This window comes from Zea mays, chromosome 1, assembly GCF_902167145.1.
Source record: "Zea mays cultivar B73 chromosome 1, Zm-B73-REFERENCE-NAM-5.0, whole genome shotgun sequence".
NCBI classification, from domain to species: Eukaryota; Viridiplantae; Streptophyta; class Magnoliopsida; order Poales; family Poaceae; genus Zea; species Zea mays.
The window spans coordinates 64,440,055-64,455,312 of NC_050096.1; the positions used below are offsets into that span (position 1 = coordinate 64,440,055).

Below are 15,258 nucleotides of genomic sequence, written 5' to 3' on the forward strand. Positions count from 1 at the left end.
TCTCGTTGAGGTGGTTCTTCTCCGGGTACGGTCGGCTCGTCGTCGGAGACGGTAGGCGACTCCACTCTCCCGATGAAGAGGACGTCGGGATAGAATGGTGTTGCTGTCGTGGCGACCTTCTTTCCGTTCTCCTTTGAGGGCGGAGGAACGGAAAGAACAACTTGCTTCCCCTTGGTCTCCTTCTTCCTCGCGATCTGTGTCCATTCTTTTGTCGGGGAAGTAGACAGTGGAGTTCTCCGGGTCAGCGGGCCCTTGGCCCCTGACTTTCCGGAGACGATCTTTTTCCGGAGAGCTGGAGGTTGCGCTTCTCCGACATTTTCGGAGTTTGTTGGAGGAGACTTCTTTTCCTGTGGATCCGCAATGCGGTGTAGAGTTCCCTCTTCATCTGTTACGGATGAGATTGTTCCGAAGCAGAATACGGATCCGGGACGGAGGGTGATCTTGCTATGGAAGGTGACGGCCATTGAGCTAGCTTGGATCGTCGACACACCCCCTACCTGGCGCGCCAGCTGTCGATGTTTTGGGTCCGACCGCACACCCGGGGTTGCCCCTTGAGGTGTTTTTAGGAGTAGGACGGAGTCGACGACTGTAGCAAAATGGTTCGTGCCAGATGCACGAGGGACAGTGGACAATGTTTGCAGGTTCGGGCCGCTTAGAGATGCGTAACACCCTACGTCCTGGTGGGTATGCTTGGTGAATGAGGTTACAAGGGAGCTCTCCGAATTGAGAATGCAGAGAGTTGAGGTGGGTGGCTGAGTAATAGGGTCGATCGTTCTGAAGGGGTGCCCCTAGGCCTTATATACTCGACCGTGGGGCAATACACGTGGATATGATAACAATGTGTAGCTAAAAGATAGTGAACTGTTTGAGTTTATCTCCCTGTAGTTCTGCCGACCTATCCCCGCATGGCTCCGTTGCATGGGGGCTCCAGTGCGGGAAAGTCGGATCTCCGTTGTGGTCGCTCGCTCGACGTTGTGGGCCGTCCGGGCTGGCATCAATCCGGCTTCATGTCGATCTGCTTTGCTGATTGTCCCTCCCCAGGCCCACGAAAGAATGACCTTACGATTTATTGGGCCCTTGGGCCTTTCGTGAGGTCTTTTACTCTTTTAGTGGACCGGGGGATATCTGTCCCCCACAGATACTAACCTTTGTGCTTGACTATACTTGATTTAGTCTCAAAGGTGAATTGAAAGGGAAAGGTGAACTTGGACCATGCAAAGACTTCCACTGCACTCCGGTATTAGTGTACTCACCTCCAAGTTCATACTTATGCTCTCATTGCATTTTGCTCTTAATTGATATTTTTGGCGAGGCAATGGGGTTAAAGGGCCAAGAATGATCCTGTTTTGGTGCTTAATGCCAAAGGGGGAGAAATTAAGGCCAAAAGCAAATGGACCAGTTACCACTTGTTAATTTTGAAAACAATAGAGTTAGAACTTTTGATTTGTCCAAAATACTCTTATTGCAAAATTTGGTCTCTGGTGGGGGTGAATTTATGATTATGGGAAAAGGGGGAGTTTTTGGCACTTGATCAATTTTACTCTTGGATTATCTCTCTTTATGCCCAAACAAGTGAGTTTGACTTAGAGATAGGAAAATGAATTTGATTTGCAAAAACAAACCAAGTGGTGGCAAAGAATGATCCAAATATGCCAAATTATAGTCAAAAACAATTTGGTCCTCATTCGCATCGATGTTGCACCTATTTTTGTTGCTTTTTGATGTGTTGGCATAAATCACCAATAAGGGGGAGATTGAAAGGGAAATGTGCCCTTGGGCCATTTCTATAATGTTTTGGTGATTAAGTGTCCAACACATAGTAAGTGAGTTGATTATGTGCCAAAAAAGCAAAAAGTGCAAATCATATAACAAGGTATGTTTCTAGACTTAGTAGTTGGTTTTTGTATACTAATATATTTGTCTAAGTGTTAGAAACAGAGAAAAGAAGAAAAGAAAAGAATTGCAAAAGACTTGGCTGGGTGCAGCCGAAGTCCAGCTCGGCCTGGCACACCGGACTGTCCGGTGGTGCACCGAACAGTGTCCGGTGCGCCAGGATGGTCCGCGTGAAAAGGCTGCTCTCGGGACTCAATGGCGGCGTACAACTATAATTCACCGGACTGTCCAATGAGTCGTCCGTGGCGAACTCGTCGCTCTCGGGAAACAGAAAAGGCGACGTGGCTATAATTCACCGGACTGTCCGGTGGTACACCGGACTGTCCGGTGAGCCAACGGTCGTCTGCACCAACGGTCGACCATGCAATCCACGGGCGACGTGTGGCAGCTCCAACGGTCAGCAGCGGGCACCAGACTGTCTGGTGTGCACCGGACAGTATCCGGTCGCCAACTGGTCTGGAGCTGCAACGGTCGTCTATGCTAGAAAAGGAAGGAGATCGGCACCGGACAGGCTACAGTAGCTGTTCGGTGGCACACCGGACTGTCCGGTGCTCCACTCGACAGAAGGCAAGGATAGCCTTCCATTTTGATCTTTAATGGCTCCTAGCTGCCTTGGGGCTATAAAAGGGACCCCTAGGCACATGGAGGAGTAACCCAAGCATTCACTAAGCATCCTAAGGCATCCAGACTCTGTTCCCGCGCATTCGTTTCATTGTGTTAGAGATTTGAGCTCTATTCGAGTCAAGGACTCCCTGTGTTGTCATTTGAGCTCAAGTCTTCTCTTGTGTGCGTGGGTGTGCTGCGATTTGTGTCTTGTGTGTGTTGCTCATCCCAACCTTACTCCGTGCTTTCATTGTGATCTTTGCTGTAAGGGCGAGAGACTCCAAGCTTGTGGAGATTCCTCGCAAACGGGAATAATCATCTAAAGGAAAAACCGTGGTATTCAAGTTGATCATCGGATCACTTGAAAGGGGTTGAGAGCAACCCTCGTCCATTGGGACGCCACAACGTGGAAGTATGCAAGTGTTACTTGGTCGAACCACGGGATAAAAATCACGTGTCTTGTGTTGATCTCTCTGTGATTATTTGTAGTCACAAGAACTCGCTTCAAGTTATTTAGCCGCACTAACACTCTTAACTAAGTTTTGTGGCTATTAGTGTTTGAATTTTACAGGATCACCTATTCACCCCCCCCCCTCTAGGTGCTCTCAGTTTCATCTAATGGCTTTGTGAAAATATTCGTTAATTGATCATCCATCCTTACTTCTTCTAATGATATATCTCTTTTAGCTACATGGTCTCTAAGAAAATGGTTGTGGATGTTAATGTGCTTGGTGCTAGAGTGTTGTACCTGATTGTTTGCAAGTTTTACAACACTCTCGTTGTCACATAAAAGAGGTACCTTTTCTAGCACTACATCATAGTCTAAAAGGATTTGTTTCATGTACAATATTTTTGCACAATAAGACTCGTGGCTATGATTCCGCTTTGGCGGTTGACAAGGCAACACTATAGAGGGCTACTATATAGAAGAAGTCATCAAGGCATGTCAAAATTACTTAAAGATCAAGAATACATATGTAGTTGGTTTGCCCATGTCTAAACATCAAGATTGGTTTTCAAGGAAATACAACAAGGATAAGAAAATATTATGTGACAAAGGATGCAAACAAGTAGAACACCCATACTTTAGCTTCTTGTGATATCTTTCAATGATGGAGTCATACATCTAGAAACACATGGTTGTGATCTGAATAGAAAAAGAAGGCCACTCAAAGTAATGTATCACTACAAAGCATAAGCCAATTTAGAACATGGCTGACAAATCAAGACATACTAGATGGAGATATAGAAACATAAAAAAGATTTCAAGAAGGGGATGCATCTTGGCTCATGAGCCTAGGTTACATCAGGGGATGCATATGGCATTAATGGATAGTAAGTACAAAGGATAAGAAGATCGTTTCCTAAAACAATGGGATTCTTACTAAAAACATTAGAACATTTGGGTGAATTATGGCATATTATGGTTTCATAAAGGATACTGAGAATTGGACTATATATGAATAGAATGTACATATCATCTTATTTCAGTGGAAATGGATGAAACAACTAAGTGCATGAAGGTTCACAACTTTGAACTCACACATGTCAACTTTAGCAATATATGATGCTTTCTTATTGTGTAGCATACATTTTCTATATGGATGATCTCGAGAACGAGAAGATGTGCATTGTTATATCTGAGAAACATAGGCCCTTAGAAGTTGACAATTTAGAGGATGGTGATGAGTATAGTTAGTATAATTGTCGAGGGCAATAATTAGGGGTACCCGAATTATCCCCCGAAAAACACACTTCGGGAGATAAGGATGAAGCTCTCGAGGGGAGACAGCCGAGGTACCCATTGAACCAAAGCATCTCCTGAAGTCTCTTCCCCCGTGGGCAGAGCACCACCTCGCCCGAGGTCGCCGCCCCTTCATCCGTCTCGCTCGAGCCTGCCTCGGGCAGATGAGAAAGTGGCGCTCAGAAACAGGGAGGGAACAACCGCATTTAATGAGCGTACACCTACCCCACGTCGCGGGAGCAAAGCACATTTGCTGACAAGACAACAATCACATCTGAGCGCAATAGTGTGATTACGTCTCTGCTACAATGCACGCACGCCGCGTGCCACCCTCTGATGGGACGCCTAATACGACAAGCAAAGACCAGCCACGGGCGCCATCTCTGCCTCGCCCGAAGCAAAGACCAGCCCACAGGCGCAATCTCTGACTCACCCGAAGCAGCGACCACCCTTCGGGTGTAACTTCTCCGCCTCGCCCAAAGCAGAGACTAGCCCACGGGCGCCATATCCGCCTCGCCCGAAGCAGAGACAGTCCACGCGTGCGATCTCCGCCTCGCCCGAAGCAGCACCAGCCTTCAAGCGCAACTTCTCCACCTCGCCCGAAGCAGAGACCAGCCCACGGACGCGATCTCCGCCTCGCCCGAAGCAGCGACCAGCCTTCGAGTGCAACTTCTCTACCTCACCCGAAGCAAAGACCATCCCACAGGTGCCATCTCCGCCTCGCCCGAAGCAGAGACCAGCCCACGGACGTGATCTCTGCCTCGCCCAAAGCAGCGACCAGCCTTCGGGCGCAACTTCTCCGCCTCGCCCGAAGCAGAGACCAGCCCACGGGCGCCATCTCCGCCCCGCCCGAAGCAGCGACCAGACTTCGTGTGCAACTTCTCCGCCTCGCCCGAAGCAGAGACTAGCCTTCGCGTGCCATCTCCGCCTCGCCTGAAGCAGAGACCAGCCTTCGGGTGCAACTTCTCTGCCTTGCCCGAAGCAGCGACCAGCCTTCGGACGCAACTTCTCCGCCTCACCCGAAGAAGAGACCAGCCTTCGGGCGCAACTTCTCCGCCTCGCTCGACAACGGGTTCGGCCTTCGGGTGAATTCTCTACCTCGCCCGAGCTTGGCCTCAGCCACCAACTCCGCCGCAAATGCCACAGACGGCCACTCCGCCCAACTGTGGCACACGTCAGGTGATGGCTCGTCCAGCACCGCTCGAGCGGGGCTCCGACCTCGATAAGCGTGGCAGGGAATCTCGACGCCATCTCGTGCAAGGACGCTGACGTACCCCGTAAGCAACCTTTAGCCCATACCCCGGCGCTGTTACACCAACTATGGCATGGGCAGCCTCTCCCTCGGGGGCTCAGGCATACGGACAACTCCTCGGCCTCTGCCTCAGCTCTCAGCGGGGATCCAGCAGGCGCAAGTCAACACCACTGTGCATCATCACATCAGCCTGCCGGGCGCCAAGACGTCACTCCTTCGACTACAACACCAGGCTTCGATGTGGACGCTCCCCTCCCTATATAAATAGGGCAGCAGGGTCCCTCCAAAGAGACATCGAGACATCAAACCGGCCAGCAACATAAGACAACCTGACGAGCAGCAAACCGACGAACGCCTAATTCTCCACTCGGTCTACTCAGCCTTAGATATTGGCACTTGCCTCAATCATTTCTAGGGACTTGGAGAATTCCTCTCTCCTGCTGTGCTTGTAACCCTCTACTACAGGCATCTCGGTGCGAGTAATATAAGTCTCACCCCCTCTACTGAAAGTGGGGCCTCGCATTGCCCGAACCAGGATAAATCGCTTGTGTCTACTCGCACACCATCTAGAGTCTGGTCACGCGACATCATTTACTAGTCGGTTAGGACCCCCGGTTTTCAAAACACTGACAATAATGAAATTTAGTTCTTCATATACTTACCAAATAAGATCAAGCCAACATAAGCACATAGGGACAAAAATATGGTGCCATGAGTAACCAGGAGTAGAGCTACATGCACTACACTAGGTGTTGTCGTGCCCACGCAAACAATAAAAAACAGTAACATAGCCTAAATTTTCACTATGTTTCCACCGCATTGTAAATTCTTGCACCTACAAGACAAGCCCATCCCTTTTGAATTTACTCTAGCTCTGCTCCTGTGAAGACCGTTGCAGAAGAGATAAGGGTGGAGTTGGAACAAGTTTAAATGGGATGTGATTGTCTTATAGGCAAGGATTACAAAACCGGTCGAAATCCGGCGAAAACATGTCTGGTTTCTGTTATCGGACCGGTAACAGTTTTCTAGCATTTTTAAATTGTTTAAAATTCAAAATTTTGCGAAATATTATAAAAAATAAACCAGTAAAAAAGCATCGAAAACCAATGAAACAAAGTGATTACTCGCCAAGATAACCGAGAAACCGATGAAAACTAATTTGTTTGAATTTGAAAACTTACAAAAATGGTTTCTCGGTCCAAAAAACCGGTTTCTCGATCGAGAAACATGGTTTCTTGCCTTGATTCAAACAAAAATCGGTTTTATTTTAAACTTGCAAACCCGTCGGTTTCCTTGAAAAACAACGGTTTTCGAGCGGGAAACCGTTACCGCTAACTAACGGTTTGTAGTCCTTAATAATCGTTATGGTTTACCTTGCTTATATGTGTGTGTATGGTAAAAGGTATCATAATTAATTATTGTTTGTGTTTAAGTATGGGTGCGTCCACTTCTCTACTCCCTCTCTCTCTATATAAAGACTAAAGAAGGAAAAGTGAAACCGTATAATGTAAGGCTAAGGCGTGTTTAGTATAGGTAAAGAGCAAAACTCAGAATTGGGTGAGAGCCCAGACAAACATCATAATCCTAGAGTTACAAACTCAGAGATTTTGTGAGTTGCAGTACAAATTTTTAAATACCTCTATTACTGCTCCAAAATACTAAAAACTCCAGATCGAGCTACTGCATCGTCTTAGAGTTTTAGAGCAGTGAGCCATATATCAAACAACTCCATAAAAACAGTCTCTAGCTAGAGTTCGTTTTCTACCGGTCGCTTCAGCACTACCTCCTTCTTCCGATGAAGATATGCATGCATTTATATGTCGTAGCTGCTTACACTCACAAGCAAAAAAGCAAAAGCTTCTTTCAGTCGATCGGGACGTATGCGTTACCTCCAAGCCATGCAAAACTTCTGACTTAATAAAGTGCTTGATCAGGCCGGCTCTCGTACATAGTCGTAGTGCGTGGATGGTATACCCTACACAAAGTACGACGAAATTGTTATGTATGGCGGTAGTAGTCGTGCTCTCGGTTCCTTTTCCAAAATTTTGATCCACTTTTCTGCGTCTTTTGTCCACACGCTCGTGTCTTCGGTTAGAGTTTCGTATCACTATTTTCAAGCTAGACGTACTCTCCGATATATATATATATATATATATACTATATGTATTTAGAGCCCTGGGCTCTATTTAGCTAGAGGAAGCCCCAGCCAAATATGAACGCACCTGCATTTCACAGCCGACTGACCTTTCGGTTTCCATATAAATACCTACGTGATCCCGCGATTAGCTCCTTTGCTCCCGGCTCAGTTTCCATAACCGCAAAACCCCAACCCCCGCACGACTCCAGGAATCTCCGGCGATTCTTCCTTCCCGGCGACTCCGCTCCCATTTCCGACGACTTTTCCAACCCCTCGCCGCTCGCTGTCGATCCAGTCGCAAGCGGCATTTGAGCGGCGCGCCCTCGGTTTCCCCAATCGTCGCTCCAACATTCGCGCCGCTGCATTCGGCGACCGGCGAAAACCCTACCTTCTCCGGCGACGGTTCTGCTCCTTCGCCCTCCGCCGACCCGACTGCTTCCACGTTCTCCGCCATCCTCAACATTCGCCGCCGCCAACGGGTACCGCTCCAATCGGTGTGTTCTTCCCAACCCTAGCTCGCGCGCATTTCATTTGATCGAGTTTGACCGTCAACAAACTAGTTGTTTTTTGTTCATTTTGCATTGTGTGGATCACGGCTAGGGTTGACATTAGTTATGCAGTTGATGTATTACATTTACGCACATTTACACATTTGGTTACGCACATTTACACAGTCGGTTACGCTCATGTACACAGTTGGTTATGCACATTAGGTTACGCTCATGTACACAATTGAATCATTTTTGTGACTGCATACACTTATTTATTCCATTATTGTTATAGTTAATACATTGTGTGACAGCATGTATTGTTTTATTGGATCATATCCAGTTTTTTATTATTTTAAAACAGACATTATTTATTAAACCAGTTCACAGTTAATACAGATTGTTTATAGCAATTTTTGTTTTGCTCAAACATATCAGGTTGCAGGCAAATTGTGTTTTATAATTGCAACTGTATGCAATGGTATGCAACATATTCAGATTTTTATGAACGTATAACAGGACAGAACATATATGCTAATGTGTTTCATGTATGCATCTGTATGTAACATATTCAGTTTGTTATGATGGTATATCAGTTCAGAATATGTATGCATCTGTGTATAGTAAATGATCAGCCAACTAGTTGTTTTTCATAGAGTATATGTTTTATATAAAATTTCATTTCTGTTTAGTGCATACATTTATGTATTTTCAGATGATTGCAGCTAATGCATTATTTGGTTACAGCAAGGTCTGTTATTCACTTACTTTTTGAACAGTTCAGTACATGTTTTATTGAATCATATACAGTTTTGTATTATTACAAAACAGACATTATTTATTACACTAGGTCGCAGACAATACAGTTTGGTTATAGCAAGTTTTGTTTTGCTCAAACATATTCAGATTATTTATGTAAATGTGTTTAGTAAATGAGCAGTCAACTAGTTGTTATTCCTAGAGTATATTTTTTATTTAAAATTTCATATCTGTTTAGTGCATACATTAATGTATTTCAGAGCATTACAGCTAACACATTATTTGGTCATAGCAAGGGTTGTTTTTATTGAAACATATTCAGTTTTCCTAATAATTGAAACAGTTCAGTATGTGTATGCAAATGTAAATAGAGAACAGTATATTCAGATGTTTTAGGTTTGGTATTTAAAACAATTAGGTTAATTGATTCAATCATACCACACCATAAATACATTTGCATATATAACCTTTTATTTTTTACAACATTGTATATTATGTATGCAGCTGTTAATTTAAAAAAATGAAGCAAGTCGACCGTCCTCCAAATAACCCCAAGCGTATAACAATCCAGTCAAGCCAGGAGTGCTTCAGTGTAGACATTCCCTCTGCAGAACATCCTAACCCATGTCCAGAAGTTGAAAATCCTTCAAATGCTGACAGTCAAAATGTGACCAATGAAACAGTTCAGATTGATTCTGATGAAGATGACTTCATGCCAGCTATGAAGAAGCGCAATGTTTCTGAAAGCCACACAAGAGTGTTAAGAAAAGTCGTGACAAAGAGGGTTAAACATGAGGAGCTACCCCGACAGGTTAATGTTATGCATACCCAACAAACAATTTCATATTTGTAATGTTCTGATTATTTTTTTCATAATAACAAAATTATTTCATGTTGTATATTGTTTAATAGAGGCTTAATGTGAGGTGCAACCCTCAAGATGTCATTGCAAGCATTAACATTTTGAATGAAAGACAACGTGAGGCTATAAGACGCAAAGGCTTCTCTTCCATTCTTGATATGACAGTAGATGCGCTGTGCAGTAGATCACACCTCCAATGGTTGATGGACAAGCTAGACCCCAAGGATATGACAATACGTCCTGGTCCAGGAAAGGAACTCAAGATCACAAAGGATATTGTTCATCTTATTCTTGGCGTGCCAAATCATGGAGGTGGTAAACCTTTGGGTATTGATGAAGCAGTTGCAGCAAGCAACTTGAGGGCAGAGCTTGGTGTGGCCAAAGATGAGTTCAATGTGGCATTTCTACAGGATCGATTAAGGAAAGGCGAGGATGATGACCTTTCAATCAGATGTTTCTTCCTCATTCTATTCAACCGTTTGCTGTTTCCAACTGCTAGCTGGGGCATCACATATCATGAGGTGCTTCTCACAGAAGAAATGCACCGTTTCCATGAGATCGACTGGTGCCAGTTGATTTTTAATGATCTATGTGAAGCTGCCAAGAAGTGGCACAACCGGATCACCACAAATGTCTCCACGACTATCTATGGATGCTCCATTGTTGTCCTTGTAAGTATAGTGTTTTTCCGTATGCACATTTATTTCATTATTGGTTCCTAACTTTTGGTAGTTATGTAACATGTTTTACGATGTTTGTTATGTCTACTTACATTGCTATTGAACATTGTAATTCTTTTTAATGTAGTTGTACTACTTGGATCACCTGCATACAGCCGCTGCCCCCCATAATAAGAGTGGCACACCTCGCATTAAATTTTTTGATAAGAATAGCATAAAAGCTTTGACCAAAGCTGACAAGAGGAAGGTTCGCCATGGGGCTGAATCTTTCGGACACTGTGAAGTAAGTTATTCATATTTTCACAGTTGGTTATGCACAGTTACACAGTTGGTTACTCATAGTAACTACAATTTTATTTCTAGTTCCGAAGCTCGACGGAGACATGCTATGCAGTTGGACCTAAGATCGATCGCCAATCTGAGGCAAGTTTATGATGTATTATATCCACTGTTTATGATTATTTATTGAACAAATAGAATACGAAGGTGGACATGGATTCTTACTATTTTTTGTTGAACAACCAGCCGGAGTGCAGGACCAATATTTTTGATGCACCGCGCCCTGGCCCCATGCCTCGGCCAACTTTTAACATCAAACTTCCATCTATCAAAGAGATGATGTCAAGTAAGATCAACGATCTCCCCCATCGTCATCGATCTAAATTCAAAGATATTCTTGCTGCATATGACTTGGAGGTTGACAAGTCATGCGTAGCCATAAAAGACAGCATCGACAAAATTATTGTCAAGCAATATGACATAGCAGACAAGTTTATAGAATTGATAGACGAGGTACTACGTGCCGAGTCTGAAAATTTGGAAAACGAGACGGATGAGCCACAGCAACCGGGGAATTCGGCTGATTCAGCAGGTATTCCTTATTCAGAACATTTTATCTTTTGACATGTGTATACGTTTTTTGTTATAAGTACAGTTAACAGCTTATGTTTTTGTCACGTATACACAACAACATTTGATTTATAATTCAAATTTTGACATATATTATTTTCAATATAATTGTGTACAAGGACACACAGTTGATGCCACCCAGCCCACACCCGATATGCCATCCCAAGCTTCGCAGCTTGAGACCCAACTGGGTGCTACTCAGTTTGAAGAAATTCACGAAAGACAACAGCATATCCGTACAGTCCTTGAGACCTTTCCCGACGAATCGGATGTGGTTTCAGATCAACAGGTAATTTGTCCAACGACAATACTATTTTTACTCATTATACGTACATGTATGCATACTTCTTTTTAGCAGTATGCGAACCACACTTTTTTTGTCAACAGGAGTTCTGTTTTGATGTTCGAAACATAAGTTTGAGGAACACAAATATCACACCTCAAACCACATCAGCTTGCACCTGCTTGCCCAAATTTGACGTGACACCGGAAAAAAATGTTTGTTAGCAGTCCATGTCTCATGTTATAATTACATTTTACTATACATACAACACAGTTATCCTAATTATATACCTTTGTGTAGAGAGGTGCAATGGCAACAGAGGAAATGGAACAAAATGACAGTGGGCCAGTTTTTGACCAGACCCCAACTCCTCATGTCAGTATGATAACATACATATTACATAATGCTTTTTATGATATTAAACTGATTTTTTTAATGTTCAACCACTTACAACCATGTTGCATTTCAGGTTGATACACTCAAAGGTACTACAATCTCTGGATCTGATCCACCACTTACAGAGCAAGAGTGTATCCGTTCTCTGTGGGATTTAATTTGTTCCAAGGACATTGACCAAAGCAGGTACATGTAACCCAAATTACGAATAACGTATTTATAAGTTGGTTCATTTATGAAATAAGAATCTATACCTTTGTTCATCATACAGGGTAGTTATTGATTACGGTGATTACAGTGCAAACTGTATGGATATTTATGAATCTTTCGCGAAGGGTAAATGTCTTGAGGATGTCTTCATGCAGTGTTTCATAGAGTGTGTTCGTGATGATTCTAAAAATCATCGTCGAACTCTGACATCTAACAGATTAATACTTGATGTCAACGTTGGGGTAGGTTCTTCTTCACAGTTATTGTAACTATACACATAATATACTTACACACTCTATTTTTTTTATAGGCTCTGTTAAATTTTGAAGAACAGGAACGTCACAGCAAGAATCCTCAGCCGTTTGATCAAAATGTCCTACAGAATTGCTTGCACAACACATTGCCTGCTTTGGTGAATCTGGATAAATGCAAGTCGGTAAGTCCCATTAACATTTTGTTCACAGTTTCATCAGCTCATTAACTGTACATTTTAATTATCATGACTTTACAACAGCAACATGTAACCTATATTTACTTTTCTCATCAACAGATAATGGTACCTATGCTTAGCAGGGGTCATTGGACACTCTATGTGATCAATCTACACCACCGGGTTATACACATTTTAGATTCGAATCCCTATGGTATACAACTTGGTGGCACCGAATGGAAGGACTATCATTATGATCCAATTTATTTAGGTGGCAGGAAATTCCCATGGGCTAGGGTGATAATGAGTAGGCTGAGCAAAGCGTTACAACACGTTTGCCCCAACGCAGAATTTCCTAAGTTTGGTAATTTTCCATTGGATATGCCATCTAACTGCCCAACAATGAGGACAGGGTCAAATGACTGTGGATTTTTTGTGATGAGTTACATGAAATCTTATGATCACAATGCAGGTGTCATATCTTCTTTCAATCAACCAGTAAGTGTCTGTGCTAACTGTTTCTATAGTCCGGTTGCCATCAGTTGTTCATGTTAGCTATAGACGTGTCTGATGCAAGCTATGCTTTTATTGCAGGACAATTCCCGAGACCTACGTGCTCATGCCCTTCATCAACTCACATTCCATCGCATCAACAAGGCGTTGCCACTTCCATTAGATATCCAGAGATTTATGTTTGCGCGCAATTAGTGAACTATGTCAGATCTAAGCAATGGTGTGGGCAATGTACCGTACTGTGGTATTTTGGCCATTTTGTTCAGTTAACAATTGTAGGAAGCTTCCTTATATGTGCTGTTTTCAGAACAATTGTCATGCTACTTTGTGTTAGGGGTGTTACCCAGGTTCTTTCTGTGAACTTTAGTTGGCTGGATACTTATGGTTATGTCGCGAATATGTGAACATCAGATGTTTTCACTTCTGTGTGCTTTAAATATGATCTGTTTTTATGTTCTGAAGATGTTATATGTATACTTCATTGCTTAATACTACCATCTGTTTATATGCGAGTATCATCCAGGCCATATACGATGTTTCCTACTTCAAATTATGCAACATTAGTAAGCAATATACGCTCTATTTATCAGATTTCAACAACTTTATATCTTAGATTATTCGTATCAGATACAACAGACTACTCGCGCGCCTGACTCACTGCTGTCGTTTATCAACAGTACTGGTATATAGTTTACAAATTATACGATCATCCCACAAGTTATATACGCTGTTTTGTAGTTCCAGTTACGCAACATTATTAAGCAATATACGCACCATTTATTAGATTTCAATATCCACCTCTATATAAATCAGTTGCCAAACAAGCAAGGTTTATTGTAAAAACAAATTAATCGTATCTCATACAACATTCTAATCACTGTCTGACTCACTACTATCGAACTCATTTGTGTGTTTTTTAGATGTTGTTGTCTCATTCCAATCAGGAGCTTTACTGCCACCCTTGTTCCTAGATCCTGGAGGTCGTCCTCTCTTACGTCCAGCAAGGCTTGCCAACCTTTGTCTATTTTCCTCCATTGACAAACATGTCCTACTATTGTGACCATCAGCAATTCCACACTTCTGACATTTCCTGGTCATTTTCTTTGTACCTTTAGCTCCCAATTTAATAACCCTTTCTTCACTCCCCTTTATTGTTCTTCCTTTGGGTCTTGAGTTATTTGGTCTTGCCAAGCTTATCCCATCGACTGCAAATTCCAGTTTCTGCAATTCAAAAGTAAATACTTCTCAGCATATAATATTATGTAGTCCAACATACAGTATTTATACCATTATTACCTTTCTGGCATTATCATTTTGTTCACTGACACCACTAACATTCATTATTGCGTGATCATGCAAATTAATCTGTAATTGACAACACATTTTGTTAAGCTCAATCATAACCCAATAACTCAAACGTATAAATCATGTATATGTATAACTGCAAATCAGTAAAGTTGTTAAAGATATTACCTCTTCTAATGGACGTACTGGTATATGTATTTGATCATTGGCCACACCTTGTTCAAGTATAATAGATACGTCTTGAATTTCCTGAAAATTTGGATGAAAGATCATTATACATCATTTACAAATAAACATTAACAACAGAACGATTCAAACCTTGTTATTCCTTTCGTCAAATTCATCATCCTTTTCGTTGTCTCTATTGGCTTCATCATCGTCCTGAGATTTTATTGTTTCACACCTCATCAATATAATATGATTAATAATATGTTACAACATACATATTAAAACATTACATACCTGTATACCATCTCCTCCACTAGTTCCACAAGTTTCCTCAACGTCTATATCTGTTTCCAAACGCGAAAGTACTTCGAGAAGCTCATCCATTACTGTTAGGGCTCTATCATTTCCTGCTTTCGATAAACTAGCATGATGCACTACTTTCATTGCCTTTTTAAGCAACATCTTCTGTCTATATGACTTAGTTTCTCCATCCTTCCCCTTCAAATTCCTATCATCTCTTGAAAACGGAACATCTTGCCTTGCAGAGGTGGTGTATCTTTGTAAAATATATTCTTTCGGTATCCGGTCAATCTGAAGATGCATAAACGCGCGTAGTACATGTACAC

At 42.7% G+C, this 15,258-nt stretch overlaps 2 protein-coding genes across 2 annotated transcripts; one reads left to right on the forward strand and one right to left on the reverse strand.

Moving 5' to 3' along the window:
- Positions 1-12,349: 12,349 nt before the first annotated feature.
- Positions 12,350-13,579, forward strand: LOC109943632 (uncharacterized). The gene is made up of 4 exons (XM_020547131.1): positions 12,350-12,458; positions 12,527-12,652; positions 12,767-13,144; positions 13,241-13,579. Exons 1-4 carry the CDS (start codon positions 12,366-12,368, stop codon positions 13,352-13,354), a joined length of 711 nt encoding a protein of 236 aa, XP_020402720.1. The 5' UTR covers positions 12,350-12,365; the 3' UTR covers positions 13,355-13,579.
- Positions 13,580-14,029: 450 nt separating this feature from the next.
- Positions 14,030-15,037, reverse strand: LOC103644672 (uncharacterized). The gene is made up of 5 exons (XM_020541725.1): positions 14,927-15,037; positions 14,783-14,845; positions 14,633-14,713; positions 14,456-14,524; positions 14,030-14,380 (listed from the first exon to the last, which is right to left on the reverse strand). The coding sequence occupies exons 1-5, from the start codon at positions 15,014-15,016 to the stop codon at positions 14,030-14,032; spliced, it is 654 nt and encodes a 217-aa protein (XP_020397314.1). The 5' UTR covers positions 15,017-15,037.
- Positions 15,038-15,258: the final 221 nt, after the last annotated feature.

What these genes read in the sequence shown, in the direction of transcription:
- LOC109943632 (XM_020547131.1), top strand. Translation starts at nt 12,366, where the DNA reads ATGCAGTGTTTCATAGAGTGTGTTCGTGATGATTCTAAAAATCATCGT. An exon ending in TACTTGATGTCAACGTTGGG is followed by an intron (nt 12,459 to 12,526) that starts GTAGGTTCTTCT and finishes TTTTTTTTATAG; the next exon opens with GCTCTGTTAAATTTTGAAGA. An exon ending in ATCTGGATAAATGCAAGTCG is followed by an intron (nt 12,653 to 12,766) that starts GTAAGTCCCATT and finishes TCTCATCAACAG; the next exon opens with ATAATGGTACCTATGCTTAG.
- LOC103644672 (XM_020541725.1), bottom strand. Translation starts at nt 15,016, where the DNA reads ATGGATGAGCTTCTCGAAGTACTTTCGCGTTTGGAAACAGATATAGAC. An exon ending in GTGGAGGAGATGGTATACAG is followed by an intron (nt 14,846 to 14,926) that starts GTATGTAATGTT and finishes ATAAAATCTCAG; the next exon opens with GACGATGATGAAGCCAATAG. An exon ending in CAGTACGTCCATTAGAAGAG is followed by an intron (nt 14,525 to 14,632) that starts GTAATATCTTTA and finishes TGTCAATTACAG; the next exon opens with ATTAATTTGCATGATCACGC.